A 22,651-nucleotide genomic window follows, 5' to 3' on the forward strand; every position below is an offset into this window, starting at 1 on the left:
AGTAGGTTGTCGTAAGAACATGGTGACGCTGTTTGATCGGCAGCACGACGTGCGAGGCATATTAACTCTATGGTTGAAACGCGCGTCGAGAGAACAACCTCTATGGTATATGCTTTCTTGAGACTACAGTGAAGGTGTGCATTTTCTATAGTGGAGTTCTCTCATCCAATGTGAAAACCAAATCAATTCTTAGTATGAAATATGCTGTGTAATTTAGATCCTCATATTGTGTTTATCCCGTCCCATCGTGTTCACTGAAGTGTCCAGCGTGGTTTCCATTCAGCCCATGGAGGAAGATTCAGCCCAATATTCGGCCTCTTCGATTAACCGCAAGTTCGTCTCTGACAGGAAAACGCATCATGGTCACCTAAGCAGTTTTTTAGACTTCGACGTCTACTAGCCCTCTATTAGCTCTGCTAACGCTACGCTTGTATACGGCTAGAAAACTTCTGAGGTAGAACTTTTTAGAATTTTTTTAGACGTTCCTTTTTTTTCCGAAATGGGTGCCTGTAATATCTTACGCATTTCAAGACTGATTTTTAGTGCTGCCTTTAAACTCTCTAAAGCTTTAAAAATGTTATAGTTCATTTTTCTGGTATACACTCAAAAATGAACTCAAAGCTGATTTGCAAAGACCCGAAAAATGAGCACACTTTTCAGTCACTGCATTTCTCTTTATTGAATCCAGTGCATACACCCACACAAAAAAAGAAAGGGACCAGGAAATTAATGTTAGAAGCCATGGAGGAAGTAGCTTCACTGGTTTGGCTGACATTACAACGGCAAGCACTTGGATGGCGGGAAAGTGTCGAGCAGCAGCCAATTGTTAAATCAAAAATTCATTCGGCCCCAGGCCTTGTTCACAACGGTTGCGTTGACGATCAAGTTGCTGTGATGTGGACGGCAATGAAGAGATCGCTAGGTGTTCCAAACATCGCTTTTCTTGCAAGGAGGATGCCAACTAGACGGTATACAAGGGGAAGTCAAATCCAGCTCTGTTCAGCAGCCTGCAGAAGTGAAAAATATTAGAGTAACCAAAAGCACAGTCAGTCAGGTGCATGTAGAATGGCCAATGAGGAGTCGGAAGCAAATAAGACCAGGAAATGGCAAGGAGTGACAGCACAGGCAATAAAATAAGCTAACCAAAAACATATATGCATATGATGTCATTGCAAGCGGCATTTCAGCAGAGTGCTACGGCTCACCATAAACTCAAGAAGTCAACCACTGTGGAGGCCTTTAAGAGAAGCAAAATTCAAACAGCGTGCATGGACACTGAGAGCCAAGCACTCAATAGCAAGTGCACTGCCTTACTGTGATGCACACTGTACTCACAGAACCTCCTAAGCTGCATCTCGCAAACAGGCTTTCTCTTACCTGAAAGAAGTGGCTGAATCAAAAGTGGTTGATGGTTGACATCTTGCACCGTCGCACGAAACCATAGAAGAGATGCTGCTGTCCTGGTAATACCTGCATCACTTCAGTATACACAAGAGATGCGTTAAATATTGGACCTAACCTTGACAGCCACACAGGGGCACATCTGAAAGATAAGACAAATAAAAGTGCGTGTGTATAAGGCTCTTAACACTGCATTGCCAAACAAGCCCTTTCTAATCTGCACGATGAAGCTCAAGCAGCGGGCAAGAGATTACTTACACCACTGCACAAGAAGCATTTGTCCAGATTCCCACCTCAGAACTGAAACAATCTCCAGGCCAAGTCTTCTGAACAACCAAGTACAAGGTGCTGCGATTCATTTGCGTGAAACTAGACCAGGTCCTTGCTCCTCCGGCCAACAGTTGGGGTCCTAAAGGACAAACACATAATGGGGCTTGTGGAATGAACATTAGCAAACAGCCTAGACCTATACAAGAAATCATGAAGTGAAAGAAAAGGTGTCAGCTGCAAAGCGTGCTTACCAAAACTTGAGAAGTTCAGCAGGCAAGGAGGTCCTCTGAAAACCATTGTTGAACAGCCTGTACCCAAAACGAAATGCACACAGTGAAGCAGGGACAACGCCAGCTGTGCACGGCGCAATGGTTTTCCAAAAAAATAAAAGCTGCCACGCCTGCAAAGCGCCGTAGTACTTCACTGCACTGTCAAACAGCCGGCACACATACAGAGCAGCACCACTGAGTAAACTACCTTTGTGCCGGGGCTCTCAATCGTAATGAAATAAAAGTTTGACGCAGTTAGACTGAAGCGGTTTTCGAATCAGCTAATCTTCTAGGGTTTTGAAGTAGTGTCGTTACTGATCACGCCTGTAAAGTTATTTTTTCGATTTTGGCTAAAACAGTGGCGCAATCACCAATTGTAAGCGGGATGTTTAAATCTCCCGCGTCCCGCGCGACCGCAGGTGAGGAGGATAGCGGAGAGAGAAACCTCGTCCATGTCGGCCAACGTGACGTCATTTTGAGGAGTCGGAGAACGTCCCGTCACCCGCGCGCGCTTTCAGCGCGCGTTGTTCCTCGTGTCAGCCAAGTTTTGAGCACCCGACCACGTGCAGGCGATCTAACATGCGGTACTGCTCTGCATTCGGGTGTACGAGCACCTACGGCCGCGATGATGTCGTCTTCCACGCTTTCCCGAAAGATCAAAAGCTCGCAGCGCAGTGGGTCGTTGCTGTGAAGAGGGACAATTTCAAGCCGACCAAAGCAAGCGCACTCTGCTCGAAGCACTTTCGTGACAGCGATTACGAGCTGAGCTTGTCCCTAATGCGATCGCTAGGGGTTTCTGTTAAAGGGGCACGGCTGAAACATGACGCGGTTCCTTCGATATTTTTGCACAAAAGAAGCGCGTCACCACCGCCAAGAAGCGCATTTGCGAAAAGAAGGAAACATGAGGTGAGTGCTTCTACTTCACTACTTTGCGGAAATTCAGGTCTCATCTGTGTGTGAAGCTTTGCATGAAGCGTTGACCGTGATTACCACACGCGGAGGCGACCCCGCGATGGGACAGAGCTGCGCCGCGCGGCTCTATACTAGCGGGTTTACTTTTCTCGCGCAAGGGGATATGCTATAAAAACCCGGCGTTGCGCTAAAAATCACGTAACTCATCAACGAAACACCGATGATGATTATTCGCGTGCGCACGAGACGGGCTACTGAGAAAAGCCCACTGCTGTGCCTGACATGATCGCGGAGCCCCTGCGGAACACTGGCGCGGCCAGGTTGGCCAGGTCTGAGGGCGCGCTGAGCGAGTTTCGGTTCGACGCGTCGAAGCAAAGAAGTATCGAAGCTGTTCACATGCGGCGTCGTGATTTCTTGCCCGTTGCTGCTTCGTCGTAGATCATTAGTTACGCGATCTGAAACGAAAATACTCAATAGAAGTCTGTCTGGTTGCGGGTGCATTTCAAGTGAAAAATGAAATGAAATACGACGTTACGAAACCTAGTCCGTCATAGGGGAATAGCGGGGAGGTACAGCGCACGCGCAAGACAACAACGCCCCTCAGGCAATGGTTCAGCACATGTGCACTGGCGCCTCAACCGATAGGATCATCCTATTCTAAAACTGTCCAATTACGACGTGTTTACGCAAATGCGATTCGATGATCACCTGACAGCCGAGAACGACATCACATATGCGGTTTTCTCGCCTTCATGGGAAAATTTTGAGAGTAAAGAGCAATTCCACAAATTCAGTACGCATTTTATCCTTTCAGGTTCTTGCAGAACTGCTTCAAGAAGGATCAACTATGGAAACACTTGATCCAGAATTGGACAGTCCCTCTGGTAACCAAACAGGTAATGATTCTACATTCAGTCTGAACATTTAGTTATACATGGCTATCCCGTGCATCAAATCATATCTCAGTCTGTGTTGCAGACGTCACAACAGAAGCTGAAGCAGATTTGTGTGCAATGTCTCATGAAAACTTTGGTGAGGAAAACTCGCCAAGTACCCTCGCTCTCACAGGTAATGACCAATGTTCAGCAAGCACAGTAATGCAAGGCATTGATCCCTTACACATTTACATGATAACCTGCTCATTATTGCAGATGCAGCACAATATGATGGGCCACTGGAGGTCACTCTGACTGAGTCCTGTGACAGAAGACACAAGTGTGTCCAAGCAATGGTGCGGCCAGCGACACAAAGCACAGCTGTACAGGCATGTGTGAAAAAAAGCATGGCATCACGCCGCACTCAGACAAAACTGCAAACTGTATCTATTGGTATGTGCCTCTACATTCAGCGTACATTTTTGATGCATGCATTTGTGCAGTAATGATGGGGGAGGGGGCAAAGCACTATAAAGATTGTCAGTTCTAAAAATTCTGCATATTCCATGTTGCGTCCAGTGGTAATAAATAATAAATGCAGCTGCACATATCGCACGACTTTTAGGCATTCAGGTTGGTAGCCCCATGGTAGATGCAGCCACTCAAAAGAGCATGCCGACCCAAAGAGAGGCCAGTGAAAGCGACGATGACAGCACAGTAGACGAAGGAGCCGATCAGAACTACGATGATGAGGACTACAGCCCATGTGAAGAATTTGAAGAGAGGTATGTTATTTATTAGCAGTATGACGAAAAGCTAACAGTACGCTTAAAATGCTGTTTGCCCTACTTTTAATGTGGTGCCATAAACATTCACTCCAAATTTTTTCATACAAGCTTGCATGTTTACGCTGCCCAGTGCGATTGAAAATTTGCCTATTCTTTTTCAGGCAGGGATGTGCTGGAAGCTGCACAGATGAACCTGGCAAAAGAATTTTTTTGGTGCAGGAGAAGTACCTGCGAAAACTTTTCGAGTTGTGCACAGAGTGCCTCGCACCTCGTACAGTCTCATTCGAGTGTGAAGGCACACTTTTAAAGGTTTATGGGCAGTGTGCATCTGGTCATTTCATTTACTGGTGCAATCAAGACATCACAAAACAGCAGCCGATGCTCAACCTGAAGCTTTGCGCAGCAGTTCTCTTTTCCGGAAGCAACCCAACAGCTGTGCTTAGAATGCTGGCTTCAGTTGGTGTACCGGTTGTGAGCAACAGGACATTTTTTGCAATCCAGCGCTCATATCTGTGGCCTGCAATTGACAGGGTAAGCAGTCATCGTGAAGAAGTTACCAGCTTTTTTTGCATGGCCAAGGTTCAATGCGCACTATTTTTTTTTTTTCAGGTTTGGAAAGAAGAGCAGAGAAGTCTGCTGCAAGAGCTGCAAGGCCAACAAGTAAAACTTGCTGGAGATGGACGGGCTGATTCACCAGGATATAGTGCTAAATATGGCACGTATACTCTCTTGGACGTTGAACGCCACAAAGTCTTGCATTCTGAAGTCGTGCAGGTGCGTTTCCACTTTGCTACAACAAGATTCTGTAAATTTCTATAGTTCACTAACGCTGACAAATGAATTGTAACACAACACTTAAATATCATGAATTCTTTCAACGGCACACACATTATTGTGGGTTTAGCTTTGAATCCCCATGCTGGTAGATGAACGGTTTATGGGGGTTTAATGTCCCAAAGCAACTCAGGCTATGAGGGATGCCGTAGTGAAGGGCTCCAGAAATTTTGACCACCCGAGGTTGTGCATTGACATTGCACAGTACATACGCCTGAAGCATAAGCACAGGACTGCCATTGTTAGCAATACAAACAGTCATTTTCGTAAAAAATAGTACATAACAGCTGGGAAGCAGAGGCCTCAATACATGCAGTTTTTTTTTTTGAATTGGTAGACATGCAGCGCATCAAACTCAATATCCTTTGCCGTTATCATTCCACAGTCTAATGATGCTGGCGGCAGCTGTCGCATGGAGTTAGAGGGCCTGAAACAAGGCCTTGCTTTTCTGGAGAGTGAGAACATCAACGTTACAGTGCTGGTGACCGACCGTCACACACAAATCAAGAGCTTTCTTCGCAACAACAAATCTTCAATCACCCACGAGTTCGATGTGTGGCACATGGCAAAAGGTATCCAGCAGCTGCAGTTTTACGGTGGCTGCTGATAAAATGTTATTTTCAGCGCATTTATGGAATATATCATGTTCAATTTATATCTAATATGCCTTTTAGGTGTCACCAAGAAGCTGCATACCGCTGCGAAACAAAAGAGCTGCAACGAACTTGCACCTTGGATTAAGTCTGTGTGCAACCATATGTATTGGGCGGCAGCATCCAGCAAAGGCCAAGCACAACTCATTGTGCCCAAATGGCTGTCCCTTCTTAATCACATAAGGGACATCCACACACACGACCAGGCATCATTCCCCACGTGTTTGCACGGCGACTTAGCACCCAAGCAGTGGCTCAGAGAAGGTATATTGCATTTTGCATTGAAAATACGGCAAAGGCCCCACTGAAGCATAATTAGTAACATCTAACTACGATATATAAAATTACAAAATTCCAGTAAGAGAGGGTGTCAGGAAGGAAGGCACAATCTCTAGAGTACTATTCAATGCGTGTTTACGGAAAGTATTTACAAACCTCGAATGAGATCTAACGGACGATAAGAGTTAATGGAGAACACCTTTGCAATTTGCTGACGACACTGCCTTGCTAAAGAACTCTCAACAAACTGCAAAGCATGATCGATGACCTTGACAGGCAAACAAGAACAGTGGGTCTGAAAGCTTTATGCACAGAACTTAAGCAAGATTCAACAGCCTCTGAAGGGAACAGTGGCTATACGATAGGCACCGAAGCCTTAAAAGTGGGAAGGGAAGAGATCTAATTAGTGTAGGTAATTACTGCAGATCCATACCATGAGAGTGAAAGATATTGGATAATAAGAATAGGGCGCAGTGCATTTGGCAGGTATGCTTATACCATGAATGGTAATTTACCGGTATCCCTCAAGAGGAAATTGTACAACAGCCGTGTCTTACCAGTACTCATGGCGGAGAAAAAAAATTAACGAAAAGGGTTGAACTTAAACTGAGTACAATGCTGCAAGCAGCAGAAAGCGAGAAGAGTAACATTATGATATGAAGAGAGCAGAGTGGGTCGGTAAACAAATTCGAGTTAGCGACATCCTAGTAGAAACCAAGAGCAAATGGCAGGGCATGCAGTGGAGAGGCTGCACAACTAATAGTCGTTCAGGGTAATAGACTGGATTCCAAGATTTTAGCAACCTGCGCAGTGCAGCAGGATTTCAGGATTTACATGATAAGCTTCATGAACTAAATAAATAACATTTGTTTAAATTTCTTACATACAACTTATTACAGTGCACCTAAAATTCCAGTGTGCTTATTATAAGTATAAAAACTTATAAGATGCTCATTACTGAATACGAGTTTATTTACAGGTGCGCTGAAATGCTGGTTGATTCACGAGCATACAGCAAGCCACACGTTTAGAGCTTTACAAAAAGATGACAATGACTGTTTCTTTCTAGAATCAAAGGCTTTCCAGAAGCTTCGAGACGTTGCAATGTCTAAAGCCCTTCTGCAAGACATGCCACGGCTGTCAACAGGATACCAAACTTATGGATTAGAGGCTTTTCATAGCCTTCTAGTGCATTTTGCACCGAAGACCTACCACTATTCATATTCTGGAATGAGGGCTAGGTAAGCTGTCTTCTGTCTGCTTTTACATTGAGAAAACACCAATATTACAAAATAATTATCAACGTTGGCGCAAATGTTAAACATGCATCTGTAGAAAAAGTGAAAGGCATGTAGGTGTGTGCCACAACTATGTGAAAAGGTGCCCACTTTAAATTAGATTTACTGAAATTTTCAATAGCTGCATCTTTTCTTACATCTTCTCAACAGATTTAAAAACACATTTGACCGAATCAGAAGGGATTCTACATGCCAACACTTTGTGAGCATGCAGAGTGCCTGCTGTGTTCACCATGCAAGCACTGCATTTTCATTTTCAATCCGCCTGGCAACTGAGGTGACGCTTTGTTTGCACAGATCTTCACAAGTAGCACTATGCTTTGTCACAGTGTTTTCATCATGCGTGCTCATGGTACTTTCAAGCACTAATTGCTGGCATGGCGTTATGCTTAACATCCATCAGTGACCTCCTATTGTCGCATAATCTTTATAGTTAGACTGTTTACATAGGTTACAAGTCCTGAGGGTGAATGTTTGCGGATACCCTTTTCACATGGTCCTGTTTGTTTAACTTTTTCAGGACCCAACTCGCTGCACTTCACTACAATGAAAACAGTGGACGTGGTCAGGCACGCACAAAGGATGGCACACTTCGATGGTGTGTGCGTTACCCAAAGGCAGCAGGTGGTGACCCAATAGCTTGTCCGATAAAGGAGCCACCCACTCATGGTAAGCTTGCACCACCTAGTTTATTTGATCACGAAGAAAGTGAATATTGCACAACCTATGAGATAAAATGCTCACACAGGCTACGTCACACGCCTCCTCAACATGATTGTGGCTATGGCTGAGAGCATGGAGCCTCAGGAGAGGAAAACTGCTCCAGAATCTCGACCGCCACTCAGCAGCAGCTTTCCAAAGGTCCCAAAGGAGAAGCTGGTTGAGGAAAGAAAGTCAAGGTTCAACAGACAATGAGCAGTTTCACATGACATGCAGAGAAAGTACTGGTAAGTAGTATGGGGGTTTACCTGATGTCCAAAATCTGAATGTGAGTTGAGCAGCCAAAGCGCTTGAGACACTGTGACAGGTAAAAATATATAGCAAAGGATATGATGACATGCACTGTATACTTTCATAAGGGGAACCAGTTACTAAAATGTTTGGTTCATCAAAAACAAAATGAAAAGCAGATATCACTAAACACAAGAAGGCAGAGTAGAATCATGCAGCCACTAGAAAGGATGCAGACCACTGTGCACAATATGCTGGGGATTGCGTAGATTATATGGGAAAAGAATGCAACCGTGATAACCGCTTTAGTGCCTCTATTTTCTCAATGGCATTTGTTGTTTCTTTAGCTTTTTTTTTCATTTTACTGTTTTATTGCCACTGTTCATATCTGATTCTGTTGCACTTTGTTTGGAAAGGGGGGAGGGGTCAGTTTTTGCAATCTTTTCATGTTAGTATAGCCATTAACCTGCTTCTCTCCTACCTGTAGGTCACAGGCCCCATGGCCAGACAAGAGGCCTTTGAAGCCCAAGAGCCCCACCTTCCCACCCTCCTCACTCCACACCCCATCATAATCCTAGTCCCCCCTCTTTAGAGTGAAGGGCCTATACAACCCCTGCCAATGATGACCGCACTTCGCCCGACAAAAACAAGTCCTCTTGTTGGAACGTCCGTCGCTGGACTGAGGCTCTTCCTTCATTTTAATTTTTCAAGATTTCCGTCTGCCGTACTTCTTATCTGCCACTATAAAAGATGAACCAGCGCACTAATGGCTACTTATTTATCAGCCAATGCTGTCTTCCAGAAAATATTACCAGTGACCATAAGCTAAATGATACATCATAAGCTAAATGACAGTATCTCATGTGCATGATCTTAAAATCTTTATGCTTCTGCATTTCTTGACAGTTTGCAGGTTAGCACAAAAGAGAACTTCAATCATTTTGCCTAGTGTGCTTCATGGAATGGTCATTTTGTTTGTCAAAGCAGGCAAAAAAATTTTCTTGGCACCTTTCTGCTCTGCATTTGTGCGGTAAACATGTAGTTGCAATTTTTTGGACCTGAGTGACTGGAAGGGCAATGATGGTGAAGGAAGTGGCGCAGGGCACTTTCACAGCTAGTAGTTCAGTATGTTGGCCCTTGACTAGAGCACTTTCCACCAGACTGTGGACATAGCTCAATTTTTCACAAAATTTATTTGAATGATAATGTATCCGTCATTGTGTTCAGTGTTCCTTGGATGCCTACGTCCAACCATTTAACCAGGCATGAACTGCAAACAGACCAACTAGCTCAATCCAAAGCCATGCTAGGAAGACAGCTAGATGCCAGGGCAGACTAAAAAGGAAAGTTTCACTTATTACAGATCTTCAGAATGTGCTTTTTTGATCGTGACACAAGTGGCTTTTGCACTGCCGACAGACTTCTAACAGGCTTTTTCCTTTCTTGCTGTGACAGTATTTAATTTACTGTATAATTTGCAGCAGCAATTCTGACATGATTAGAGTTTTGCTGCTTTAGCTTGCTCTTCTAAGTGTTTGATAAGCCAAAGAGACCTTCTCTCTTATTTCAATTCTGTGAACAATTGTCTACTGTGCATACATATGCTACTAGCGTATAATTACTGCGCAGAGTCTTCATGCTTGTATTTATGCGCACGACTTTGAAAGAAAATTTTAGCTGAGATAAAATTTTATTTGAAGTGAATCTGTGAACTCACTCAGCTGTAGAAGCTACGACTTTTTTAATCCCTGCAGCTGCATCTTGCAAGGCGGTGCTGGTTCATTTATGCCTAACTGTTTTTATTTTTTTTATGTCATGCTGGAAAGCCTCATGTGATCCAGGATTTTAGGGCGGCATCATCAACTCCGTGTAAAGGAATGAAGTTTCACCAACTCGGACATACTTCCTTGACAGTGGTGGCAATAAATGCCACAATGTCAGTAATCAGTGTAGAAAAATGCAACTTGCTCTTATTTCAACACGTACCAAGCTGCTTTGCTGCAGCTGGCATAGTGAATCGTCACAAGCAGTTCACTGAAACGTTGGATGCCAGGAGGTCGTCACCGACTGCCTGTAGCAGAACAAAGCTCAGCCAGCTTGTACATGACTGCTCATCGGCAGTGGGGACTGACAGAAGCTACAACCCGTGTAATCCCTGCTATCTTATCTTGCAGGTTGGTATTGGGACACAATTATCCTGTGTGACGTCGCTGAATGGTAAGGGACGTTGTGCTAATCATCACAAATGAAAAACAAAAAAAGAGAAATAAGAATACTTATTCCTGACAGCAAAGTAGAATAAAACTGTTTTTTTGCTGTATGGTTTCTCCATGCCACTCACGTTAGTGCCAGGTTCGTGCACAGTGATTGCAAGAAAACCTGCCAGAAACTCGGCAGACCCTGATGAAATAGTCTGCACTGCAAACAGCACTTTTTCTTGCTCTCACTTTGCAAAAACCTCAAGCACTGAGGCCAACACACTCCTCTACAGAAACCACCTTCTTTCAGACTGTGTCAAGGACACAACTTGGTAGAAACAGCTGACTGTTTCTCATTTGTTTTCAGATGACCTAAACACCAGGTATGCTGCATGTCACTGTAGCCTGTGAATGAAAAGTGTTAAAACTTCCCCCAAGGTTGACTCAAATTTCTCACTCATTATTGGAGCATTTTTTTATTGTGCAGTGGAAACTTCAGTGCACTAGCCGCACATAGCAGGTATCTCCTAGCGATTTCTGACAATAGATAAGTGCAGTAGAAGTATTCATCTTCTATGCTGTGCATGCATACAAACACCTGCTATGAAAGAGTAATATTACAGCCACAACGAAAACACGGTTATCACCGACTGGGTGCCACCCTACATGCGAAAAAATCGCATACCGGCATCGGACACTCACCGGAAAGCTTTTTCGGGAATGGCACCGGCCGGCGCATGCACAACGAGTGCACTGTGGGCAGCTCCTTTCGAAAGGGAGGCCTCTGCCGACGGCTACGAGCCTTGGCTTAGTACATGTGAGCTAGCGAACTCGCCTTTTCGTTGCATCAAGCTTCGGCTATAATTTCCGCTCTCCAGCGCTACCAAGCAATATTGCGAATCACATCACAGCAGACGAACGCACTTTGATCATGCACATGTAAGAGCTGCTATGGCCAGGCGAGAAATATACGGCTGGAATATACGGTCGCGGGTTTTTTCTCACGCCATGCCATGACACGATCGACAACACACCGCAGGGCAAGCGAAAGCAAACACATTCGGGTTTCGTCGTTTCTGCGAAGTAGGCGCACCGTCATGACCTTCCGAATCTTCCTCGGAGTCTTAAAGACTCCGTGAAAGTGGCTTATCACGGTAAAGTTCTCGGACAATCGTCTAGTTTCTGCCAATAACGACATGCAACCCCAAAAAATGCCGTACTACGTACCAGAGCAAGTTTCCAACGGCGGTAGACGTTCCCGGCTGGTCTTCGCTCTCCGCAATGGAGATACTGCGTCGTTCTTGGGCGCAACAAGTACGAACACATACAGCGAAACCCCGATGTTCACGTGAGTGTCAAAAGTGTCTTACAATCGCTTTTACAACACCGCGAAGAGGTGCAATCTGCACGCAACGCAGCCTACGCAGCGCGGCCAGTCCTCAAAATTACGTCATGTCACATTGGCCAATCACAGGCGGCGGCGCGACCCGCGACGAGCCCCGAGGCGCCGGCTGCATATTTCTGCTAAAAATGACAATTAGTGCTTGTTTTAAACCCAATTTCAGTTCGAAATTCGAGTTTGCAGCATCAAAAACTATAAGGTGCCGTCGCAAGCCCGATTTTTTCAAAAAGTGCTTCAGTCTCCCTTTAACCAAAAACTGAAGGCACAGCGCACGAAGGACAGGACAGGTCCTTCGTGCCTTATGCCTTCAGTTTTAACAATGTACCGACTAGCCCAAACAAATACCTTAGTGAAGATAACCAAAGCCTTTTTAACGGGAGTTTCACTGACGGCAATCACAGCAAGGAGAATTGGAGCACACAGGTGGCCAGATGAGAGTCCTTGGCAAGAATAAAACCCTGCCAGAATGCAATAGAGCATAGACTTTGTCTAGGAAAAAATTCACGTCTTATCAACGTACGCTTAAACAAAGCTGGTTGGTTTGAAGCTTTGTCACGTTCATATTGTCACCGCCTTGGTAAAGAAAGTAACTCGCATAGCCTAGCTGTATCCACTTAACAAAAGCTCAAATAGCACTTTGGTATGTAAAGCACTGGCTGATACTGTTTGTAAACCAAAGGAGTGACACACTAGCCGACCGTTCAATCAGGCGCGTTAGAGGCTTAGCTAAAGCAAGGCCGACACTTTCACCACAGAAAAAAATGGAAGGTTACTTACTTTTGCGGAAAACGAGGCTCACATCTCAGTGCAAAACTGGTAGTAAACGATACCGCAGAAAAAGGGGAAACTGCAGCGGCGTCCAACCAGCGCGGAAAAAAGTGCGCAGCGAAACGTACGCAGCATCCACTTTGCGCGCGTAGCTATCGCTAGCCTCTGCAACGCCAAATGAAGTACTAAATTTCTAAACGTAAAAATAAACAAATCATCAAAGAACCAAAAAAAAACTGAATCTAATACTTTCATGTAAAACTAAGCACTTGCAGCTTGCACTAAGATTTATTTCTGCTTGAAACGGTTAAAACCACTGTGGCAAACAAGCCTGCATCGCCACCGTGCGGAGCGACACCAAGCAGCAAGCTGCGGCGTGACTGAAGAAAGATTATTGCCTCCAAGATCTGCCGACACGATAGCGCGCGGGTGACAAGCGCGCGAGCGAGCTCGGCGATGGCGGCGGGAAGGCATATGGGAAGGCGGCGTAGGCAGCGTACGCTGCGCCTGTCCATCCGCGTGCTGCCGCCAGCTAGCCGAGGGGTAACAGAGGCGTTCGCAACATGAAGCAAATTTTTTCGCTCGCGTAACTACCGTCGGCTTTCAGGGCCATTATATGTTACCTAAATCCAGCCTTACGAGTGGCGGCTTAGCTGCACTCGATGTGGAACGTGATTCGGGCTCCGTAGGAGAAAACGCGCTTTCAGTGTTCGAATACAAAGAGCGGTTTGTGGACCGGCGCGCCTGCTCTTCGAAACGTCAAGCAGGAGAGCCATCTAATTTATGTGCCGTGATTTACAGCATATTTAATCCACGGCGGCAACTCCCTGCTGATTGCTAGGCGCGTCTCATTGACGTGGTCTCAAGTTCCACGTGTTAGAAACAAGTCTAGAAAACATCTGACTTCAGATGTTTCACAGAAGTTTCACAGCAAACATCTGACTGCAGATGTTTAAGAGACGTCGCAGAGGAAACTTCTTCTTGTCGACATCTATGAGACGTTTGAACGCAGCGCAAGACGTTTGTAGTCATTTTTAGCTGTTCCGAGACGTTTGTAAGACGTTTTGTGTTTCGTGGGCAGTGACTAGGCAAGCGACCTTTAAGTGCAAATAAGCTTGCTCCATAGATGGAAGCTCTGTGGGGCAATGGACACACACACACAAAAGAGTAGCCATGACCTTTCAATATAAAGTTAAGAAGCAGCATAAACCAAACATCAACACGCCATGCATGTGACATGCTTCTCTGCATACAGTGAAGAGCTTAAAAATGCATGAAATGTAAACATGGCTTGTCTGCTTATATTTGGTTGTTCCTTTTAGAGGGAAGCATTTTGACAAATTTTTCTCTGGTTTATGGCAAACGTCTAAAGGAGTGTGGGATTTCAGTAAGGAAACATTTACAGTTGGCCACATAAGTTTGAAGTATTCAAATTAGAAGGTCTGAAAAAGCTGTGTGCCTTTTCTTTCTAGCTGCATTCTAATTTTCATTCTTCGCTTGCCATGCTGCTTAATGGGTGGGTCTGCTGGTTCCTGAATTACTGTTTTTGTATATGTGCACAGTCAGAACATATGTATATCACAAGTATGAGGCAACATATTTAAAAGCACAATGTGAAAAGAGCGTGTGGATACATTTTTGAAGGTTGGCGGCTCAGTTCGCTGATATGTTTAGGTGCTTTTTATATTGTCAAGGCCCAGTAGGTATTAAAGGAGTAGAGACAACAAAATTTTAGTTGTTTCTTTCGGTTAGAATGATGCGCAGTACTTTAGAAAGACTAGACAGCTGCATGGATTGCGACAAGAGGCAATATATTTATAATTGCATTTTTTTCTCTCGCACTGCTGTAGCTTAAACAACCGAACGACGACTGTGATGTCAGGGATGTGTTCAGGTCATGTGAGGCATACAAAGACAGCAGTATTGTTGCAGCTTTGTTCATTGTTATTTGCATCAACTCGTACACAAACCTGTCTAAGAGTTGGAGTCACATAAAGTGAACAGGCAGCGATTATATCTCTTTTTGCATGCCTCATGTGACCTGAACATGTATCTGACTTCAGAGCAGTCATTCGGCTGTTAAAAACCGAAACCAGATGACACGAGAAAAAAAAATTAAATTGTAAATTATTTAGCTGACAAAGTTAAAATCCACATGGTGGCTTGTGTATAGCATTGCCTAGTGCATCACTGTAAAGAGAATTGTGCATCCAAAAATTTGGTTTCTTTACTCCATTAAAGATGTAGCCCATGACATGTTTGTGGCAGACCTTTGAGTTCATCATTATTTTATGAGTTGTGAAACTGGCTCACTAGAGTGTAGCATATCAGGAGTCAGAGTGTTACTGGAGTACTCTGACCTCATGGTGATTAAAATAGAAGAAAACTAGTTGAGTCCACAAAGAATGAGGTGCTCCTTTCAGAAGCAGAGCTGCTGTGAAGAATGTTCTATGAAAAGACAACCATCAGCTCTTTGCTACATTTCAGGTTATTATTTTCTTGAAGACCTAGTAATGGGTATTACAGAAATGATAAGAGGTATGTTACAGAAATAATTGGTACCTGCATATTAGCACGACAAGGGGTGACTAATAGAATTTTTGTAGGGGTCTATAGAATTTTGCCTCCATCGAAATGCGACCGCCACAGCCGGGATCGAACCCACGTCTTTCGGGTCAGCAGCCAAGCACCATAACCTGTGAGGCACTGCGGCGGCCAGTGATTTTCTATTACTGGCCCTCGGTACGGTGGGTTCACGGTTTTGCGGTAGAAATGTTATTGGTGTATGCCTGTTGTGCATATATTGGCTGAATATTTTGATCAAATTAGTGCAAAATTTGTGAGTTCTTTTTTCTCTTAGAATCCACAATTCATACTGTGGCAGCTGTTACACTTGTATGACACCTTGATAAAACTAGCCAAAAATTATAAGCTTAAGTGTGTAGCAAACCAAGAAGGGCATGGGACAATTAGTAATTTAGATGGAGTGGGGAAGTTGTCTATCGTTAATTTTTAGATTGCAGATATAGTAAAAGTAGACGATACCTAGGCAACATGTAAGACATAAAGCAGAGACCTGGACTTTTGGTTGCTTATAATGTGGTCAGCCGTTGCCCCGCCGCAATAGCTGAGTGGTTAGGGTGCCCGCTGCTGTTCCCAAGGAGGGGTTCGATCCCAGTTGCGGCAGCTGCCTATCAGTGGAGGCGAAATGCTAGGCGCCTGTGTACTGAGTGACATCAGTGCTCGATAAAGAGCCCCATGTGATCAAAATTAATCCGTAGCGCTGCACTATGGCGTTCCTCATAACCCATATTGCCTTCGGACGTTAAACCCCATATTCTATACCATACCATAACTTTGACGTGTTCTGTGTGCTTTACCATTTAAGCTGCAGTAATTGCTGAGCACTTGTTGAGTTTTCATGAGTATTTTTATGTGCAAATGCACAATGTGTGACGGGGTGCATATCGACAATTACGTACGCATGGCACTCATGCTAAGACTGGCGTGCATGTGAATATTCGTGTCCATCGTGTAAATAAACGGAAGTTGCATAAATAGTGAACTAAATGTAGTGTCAAAATGTCTGTGAAGAAAAAATTCTCATGTTTGCATGTGCTGTTGAGTCATTTTGATTGTAATGGCAAGCGTGGTTACGTTCAAGATTGCAGCAATATCTCGGCACATTATGATTTTGATTAGTAAAATTTTGTCTGTCTTGCATCCGTTGCAGTTTCAAGTAAGGTGGACGCACACAGTTTCAACATTGCTGCCAACATGATTTGTGTGAATGGCTTTATTGTACACTGTTGGGAGTAAGGCTTCTAGTCCATCCGAAGTGCTCTGATGAAAAATACCTTTTATAATGGTACTTGTGGTTGTTTCATGTCATTAAAACTACACTCAAATAATAAATAATGTGAGTTTGAGCTGCATAAGTGAAAGTTATGCGACCGCTTTGTTCATGAGAGTACATTTGGTTCGGTTCAATCCGCTACAATGATAGAAGACCGTTCTGCTTTGAAACAGCAAACTGACATGCATTCAATTAATAAGCTTGGGATGAGCAACAAGAGAGAAAGCGTACATATTATTGACGATGCAATGTTGACCCTTAAGTGCCCCTGTTACGTTTTCAGTTTTGTTGCCTTAATTTTCTTATGGTCGCACTGGGCGACCCGATTTAGAAAACTGCCAAAAAATAGTCGCACGTCATAGCTTTAGTCAAAATCAAGGAGAAGAAAACATGCATATTTATATTTTCGTTTTATTTTTATGAATCAATTTTGTTGGCGTTTCCTTTGAATGAGTGTGTTGATTTTCGTCAACTGCATAAATGACTTTCTTATTTATGTTGCAATTTTTAACGTTTAATGCTTTTTTCTCTAGTTTATTGCTGGTTTCGGCTATTTGTATTTAATTTTGTTTGAGGGAACGCGCGATGATGATGATGTTAGCGCTCTTACAGCGCCCCCTACAGTCAGTCAGCAAAGAAAAGAAACAACATGGCGGTTGTTTACGTACGTTCGAATCGCGGTCGGCGGCTGTTGCGAGTGAAGTATTCGTCGGTGTCTCGTCTTTGTGGCGTGTGTAGTTCTTTAAAATTTGCCCCTTTTTTGTTTGTGACCAGTAGACCGCCTATGGAATGCGTGTTTACCTCCCATGCGTCCCTAAAGGTGAGTGAGCAGGACGCAAGCCCGCGCCGTCCAGTACTGGCGTCCCTGATCTGGGTGTTTCCAGCTCATTCTGGAAAATATCTGTGCATATAACTCCTTGTTATAATCATCACGATGCAGTGTGTGGGCTGTTATATGTCGTCGCATTGACTTTCTCATGATGCAAGGGTTGGAGAACATTGCAGCATGTCGTTTCCAGCCCGCCTTCGATCCTTCAAGACACTGATCTGGACACCAAATGGCGACAGTACCAGTTGACGACTGTTGTGGGTGTGAGGTGGCGTAGATCTGCTAGGTCACAGAGAGAATCAATTGCCGGCAGAATAATCGCAAGACTAACCCACCTGTGGCTCGCAACCACCTCAGTGGACTGAAAAATGCTCGGAACAGAGCGAAGCAATAAAGCTGCAATAAAGCTGCACGGTGCGAACGCTAGATACGTTGCTTACGTCTCATGTTGTACCTATCTGAATTGAGTGTTCTGGAATGCACTGGCAGTGTGTACTTCTGCTCTTGGGACCGAGTCGTCCTTCATCGCGCAGAGAGTGCACTGAACGCACGTGCATACGCTGGGCGGCGCACCTTAAAAATAAAATTGTTTCCATGTTCACTGCATGTTTTGAAAGGCACATGAGTCCTAAGGTAATCCTCTGAGTTCACGTTCTGTTGGTATAGTCTTATTTGGTCTGTGCAATCTATGACTCTGTGCCCACATACTGTCAAAAAGCAAGATTTGTCAGATCTTTGTCAGCCAGAGATGATGTGCTAGCATGCATAAATTAATATGTAGCATCGTAACAGTGTGACACTGAACACTTTATTAAGATGTAATAGCAAGTAATTTCGATGTTTGTGTAAGCCAGTGTATTTGCCTTCATTGAAAAAGATATTCAAGAAAGTGTTTTGGTGTTCTTATGAGGCGGGACAGAACTTGTGTACAAAGTATGTGATAGCCAAGTGGTCAGGGCGAAATGTCACCTATCACTGCCTCTCGCCGGGGCAGTTGGCTCTCTGGAATTCTTTACTTCAGCATACTGCAAAACTAAAATATGTGAAGAGCTGCGCTCAAATTTCGCTTTACTGACTGTAGTTATTGGCTGTCGATTTTTTTTTTGCACGTGGTTTACTGCTGATACAATAACACACATGGCTCAGTCTGTGCATTATACTGCGTGCTACTTATTGAATGCAATGTGCAATGCTTCAAAAGCAAGGGTTCGGGCAAGTTGTTTGTTCTAGTTAAGGTTGGTCGCTGAACAGAAAGGGACGACACGGGAAGCGGACACACAGCACCGACTATCGAGATTTCTGTCAGTGCTGTGTGTCCGGTTCTCGTGTTCGTGCGGTCTTTATTTCTTTGCAATGTGACCAACCTTAGCTTCAAAAGCAGTCTTCGCACTATGTATAGGGAGGGTGCACATGCATTGCTGATTGCAACCAGTCACATTGACATGCTGCACAGAGAGGGCCTGGTAATAAGCGTGCACATGTCCATTTTGTGCTCGTGTCTGTGTATGGCACCTGGTGCTAACTGCTCGCTATACTGCACATTTAAATTTAGGTGCCAAATGTACTTCCTTGTGATGCAGTGTGTGCACACCAGGGAATGATCTCGCATTTTGCATGGCGCAGCGAGTACTCCTCTCCTTAAAGGGACACTGAGGAGAAATTGAAGTTGGCTTGTATCGACAGAATACCAGCTCCTGATTACAAAAACGCCACTCATACTGGCAACAAAGCTCTTGTAACGTAGAAAAGAGCAAAAACCAAAATACAGGTATCGCCGCCACAGGCCAAACTCGCAAGTACAAGCGTGATGACGTCATAGGACAAAGCAGTGTTGCTAGAGCCAATAGTTCTAGCAACTCTAGGACCCGAGAAGTCACAAATCCCTGAGGCGCAGCCGATGCATGCGCAAATGTCCTTGACGTCGCCAGATGGCGCCACGTGCCCGGCAGCTATGCGCGCTCCTGAAGCATCGGGACCAATCAGCGCCTGTTTTCCGGCGGTAGGCGGGCTCCCGGTATTCCGCTAGCGGTTACAAGGTACACGGTATGCTAAAGGTGTCTAATTGCGAGAACTTCGTTGACGACTTCGAGAACGAGATCCATCGTAACGCTGGCAAAACGCCAGTGCAAACGTAATCGAAGCGACTGTAGCGACGGCCGCAATAGCCGATAGATGCCTTCAACGTGCGGCCGGCGGTAGCTTTCTTTTCGGCTGCTGCTAGGCCGCACTGCTGGCCGTCAGAAATCACGGAGCCTGCGGTACGTCATGCGCACGTCATGTTTCACGTCACTTAGTCCTGTGTCGTCATAGGAGAATCCCAAGTTTGAATCAGAGTGGCGGGAAAAAACTTTTTCAACTTCGAATCCAAATTTCTTAGACATAAATGCATCTTTCGCTCCCGGCCAAGTGGCAACAAAGCCATGACATGCCGAACTATCGGATTTTACTATAAAAAAATATTAATAGTGCTCTCCTCAGTGTCCCTTTAACATGTAACAAGCTGTAGCTGACTTTCAAAAATATCATTTTAGCGCGTCAGCATCAGAACCCCCCATGTTGGAATAATACGTCGGTCTGAAGCCTCTGGTGACAGAGTGGAGGGAGTGAAATCCACCTTCACGAAATTGCAGGGAAGAGGGAAGAAGAGAGGGCGGGAGGAGGCGGTTGGCAAGCGGTTGCAAATCAGAGTCGAAGGGTGGAGAGAGTGGATGTGTCACTGATGGATGGAATTTCATCGGGTGAGTGGAGTGGGGGTGTCACGTAGTGATTGATGGTACCCATTCGTACAGTCTGACCCTGTCAGCGGCTGCTCGGTCCGGCAGGAACATAATGCTAACTTTGGCTTACGAGGTTTAACGTCCCAAAGCGACTCAGGCTATGAGAAACGCCACAGTGGAGGGATCCAGTAATTTCGACCAACAGTGGTCCCTAACGTGCTCCGACATCGCACAGCATCTGGGCCTGTTGTGTGTCACCATCGGAATACAACTGCCGCAGCCGGGATCATACCAGCGTCTAATGGAATTTGTTTAATTTTGTCATTACACTCACAGTAAGATTAGTCTTTCCCAAGTACAAGTTTATTATTTATTTATTTATTTATTCAGGTACCTACAGCGCCCGTTGAGGGCATTTTTGTAGGGGGGATACAATTGCAAAGCATACATTGTCATGCAGATGACACTGCATACAAAACAAACAAACAATAAAAATACAACGCATTCCAATACTGAGCAAACATAACAAAAGAACCATGAAAGCAAGACGCAAGAAAAGTTAATTCAACAAAAGTCGCGACAGAGCATTTTCAAAAGATTGTATTTAATGTCAGAGTCCAAGGAAGGGCAACTTTCCAAAGCCACAGCTGGGCTTGTAGGGCGTAATTAAGCAGCATTAACATCCTTTAGAATCAATTAACGTGTTTGTACTATGATTACACAATGGACACGGTATTTATCAAGGCAAACAGTGATAGCGTATATATGCCTGCAAATGTTTAAATCAAGAATAGTATCTGCTAGCTTATTAAAAATATATCATTTGTAAAATGACCCCAACTTCTCAGAAGTACCAAATCTGTGGAGAAATACAAATTGCACATTGCCAATATGCCTAGGAAAATACATTTTGGCTGTCAAAAAAGGATTAGGAGCACTTTATTATCAATTACGCGAGGATTGTGGAAAGATGGGTCGGGTCACAACCAGTAGTGCAAAACATGAACCCTTAGAAAAGATGTGAAGTTGTGGTGCCTATGCACTCATATGCTGTGCATAATGGGCTGCCTTGCATTACCATAACCTGTCCAGGTAGACTGCCACAAGTCAATAAAAATCTCCGATATATATGCAACCACAGTTTTCAGTTAGGTAGACATTTTATTTGCAACATTCTTAATCTAGCTGGCAGGCTATCACCAGCCCGAGGTGAATGTGATGTGCAGGATGAAACGGATGCCATATCTGGATACTGGAGTAAATGTGATGTGATGAGCCTTGGGAGCATTCCTCTTCACATGGCGCCAGGCAGTCTTGCGGCCACATAATACGGCTGACATTGCTTCATTCTGTAACCTGTAATACCGCAGTTACTTGCATCATGGATGCAGTTTCTTGTGGGAAAAAATTAGAATGGTAAGTTTGGTGCATTTATTACATGGTGTAAAACATGGTGTGGTCAGTTGAACTTTCCCCAGATTTTGATTATTGATGTAGGGAAAGCATTTATTATGCAAATGCATCCATTATTTAAGTAAATATGGTGTACGAGAACCTGAAATGGAAACAGAAATAAGCATCTGCAGGATTGAAACAAATTCCTAACAACTTTGCCACAGCACCATACCCATGACTGCCAAGCCACATTTTAGCCCCTAGCCTTTCCCTCTACACTGTCCTTAATCTGTTCATTCCCAATGGGCCAGACATGAGGCCGTATGGCACTCAGGTATCCGTATCTGCCTATATGGACATGCCACGTTGTCTACTACATAGCTTTTTAAACACTTGTAGCAACAGTGTCAGTTTTCTCAGAAGCATGAAACTTTGTTACGATTAGTTTTATGACACACCCAGCACATTAACAGGCATTCTAGCCAAATTATAATTTCGTTGCAGTTGGGCTTTGAAGCATTTTTCATTAATGAGTAAAAAGGAAATGACATTAACTGGGCACTATATGTTTCATCTAAGCTGCCTTCTCGACAAATAGGGGCATTTTAGAATTTCTAGGCAACAAAGTTGGCACAGTGTTCCCATCACACAACAGAAGGCTCATTGCTTGGAAGGCTGGTGGAGAGACACTGTGTAAGAGCCAAGCAAGTTCATTTATGAAGTGCTTTATCATGTGAGGGAAGGCTATTCACGGCTGTTTCTACCATGGCAATATAAATTCGTGTCACAAATATCACCAGCAATGTTCTGAAAAATGAGTAATATTGTTTTTCTGTTGCAGCAGTATTCTGTTTCCAAAATAAGATGAATAGTAGTTTTGCGCTGCAGCTTTCAGTGTGCAAGATGACAGCTACGGCTTAGCCTTTTGTCAAGAATATTTTTTCTCATATGCATTG

The 22,651-nt window shown here is 44.3% G+C and overlaps 2 protein-coding genes across 7 annotated transcripts; one reads left to right on the forward strand and one right to left on the reverse strand.

Annotated features, from left to right (window-relative positions):
- Positions 1-653: 653 nt before the first annotated feature.
- On the reverse strand, positions 654-13,074 carry LOC149351121 (uncharacterized). Of its 6 annotated transcripts, none has more exons than XR_016290524.1 (7): positions 12,908-13,074; positions 11,956-12,588; positions 8,548-8,597; positions 8,324-8,455; positions 1,923-1,979; positions 1,378-1,810; positions 654-1,007 (listed from the first exon to the last, which is right to left on the reverse strand). XR_016290524.1 is itself a non-coding variant. In XM_089580373.1 (7 exons), the coding sequence occupies exons 4-7, from the start codon at positions 1,966-1,968 to the stop codon at positions 1,000-1,002; spliced, it is 306 nt and encodes a 101-aa protein (XP_089436499.1). In that variant the 5' UTR covers positions 1,969-1,979; positions 8,324-8,455; positions 8,548-8,597; positions 11,956-12,896; the 3' UTR covers positions 654-999. The 6 variants fall into 6 exon arrangements, 1 of the variants encoding a protein (XP_089436499.1); XR_016290523.1 differs by lacking the exon at positions 12,908-13,074 and having other exon boundaries at positions 1,378-1,543; positions 1,695-1,810; positions 11,956-12,899; XR_016290527.1 differs by lacking the exon at positions 12,908-13,074 and having other exon boundaries at positions 1,378-1,478; positions 1,695-1,810; positions 11,956-12,898.
- Positions 2,288-10,234, forward strand: LOC149351122 (uncharacterized). Its single transcript, XM_089580374.1, has 13 exons — positions 2,288-2,846; positions 3,667-3,748; positions 3,831-3,920; positions 4,004-4,180; positions 4,353-4,512; positions 4,677-5,046; positions 5,125-5,289; positions 5,735-5,921; positions 6,024-6,266; positions 7,351-7,522; positions 8,100-8,248; positions 8,328-8,526; positions 9,018-10,234. The coding sequence occupies exons 1-12, from the start codon at positions 2,520-2,522 to the stop codon at positions 8,492-8,494; spliced, it is 2,289 nt and encodes a 762-aa protein (XP_089436500.1). The 5' UTR covers positions 2,288-2,519; the 3' UTR covers positions 8,495-8,526; positions 9,018-10,234.
- Positions 13,075-22,651: the final 9,577 nt, after the last annotated feature.

The sequence above is a fragment of the Amblyomma mixtum genome, chromosome 3, assembly GCF_055824585.1.
Source record: "Amblyomma mixtum isolate Tamu chromosome 3, ASM5582458v1, whole genome shotgun sequence".
Lineage (NCBI taxonomy): Eukaryota > Metazoa > Arthropoda > Arachnida > Ixodida > Ixodidae > Amblyomma > Amblyomma mixtum.

What these genes read in the sequence shown, in the direction of transcription:
- LOC149351122 (XM_089580374.1), top strand. Translation starts at nt 2,520, where the DNA reads ATGCGGTACTGCTCTGCATTCGGGTGTACGAGCACCTACGGCCGCGAT. An exon ending in TGTGGCCTGCAATTGACAGG is followed by an intron (nt 5,047 to 5,124) that starts GTAAGCAGTCAT and finishes TTTTTTTTTCAG; the next exon opens with GTTTGGAAAGAAGAGCAGAG. An exon ending in TGTGTGGCACATGGCAAAAG is followed by an intron (nt 5,922 to 6,023) that starts GTATCCAGCAGC and finishes TATGCCTTTTAG; the next exon opens with GTGTCACCAAGAAGCTGCAT.
- LOC149351121 (XM_089580373.1), bottom strand. Translation starts at nt 1,968, where the DNA reads ATGGTTTTCAGAGGACCTCCTTGCCTGCTGAACTTCTCAAGTTTTG. An exon ending in GCTGAACTTCTCAAGTTTTG is followed by an intron (nt 1,811 to 1,922) that starts GTAAGCACGCTT and finishes TTTGTCCTTTAG; the next exon opens with GACCCCAACTGTTGGCCGGA. An exon ending in AATGCTTCTTGTGCAGTGGT is followed by an intron (nt 1,479 to 1,659) that starts GTAAGTAATCTC and finishes TGTATACTGAAG; the next exon opens with TGATGCAGGTATTACCAGGA.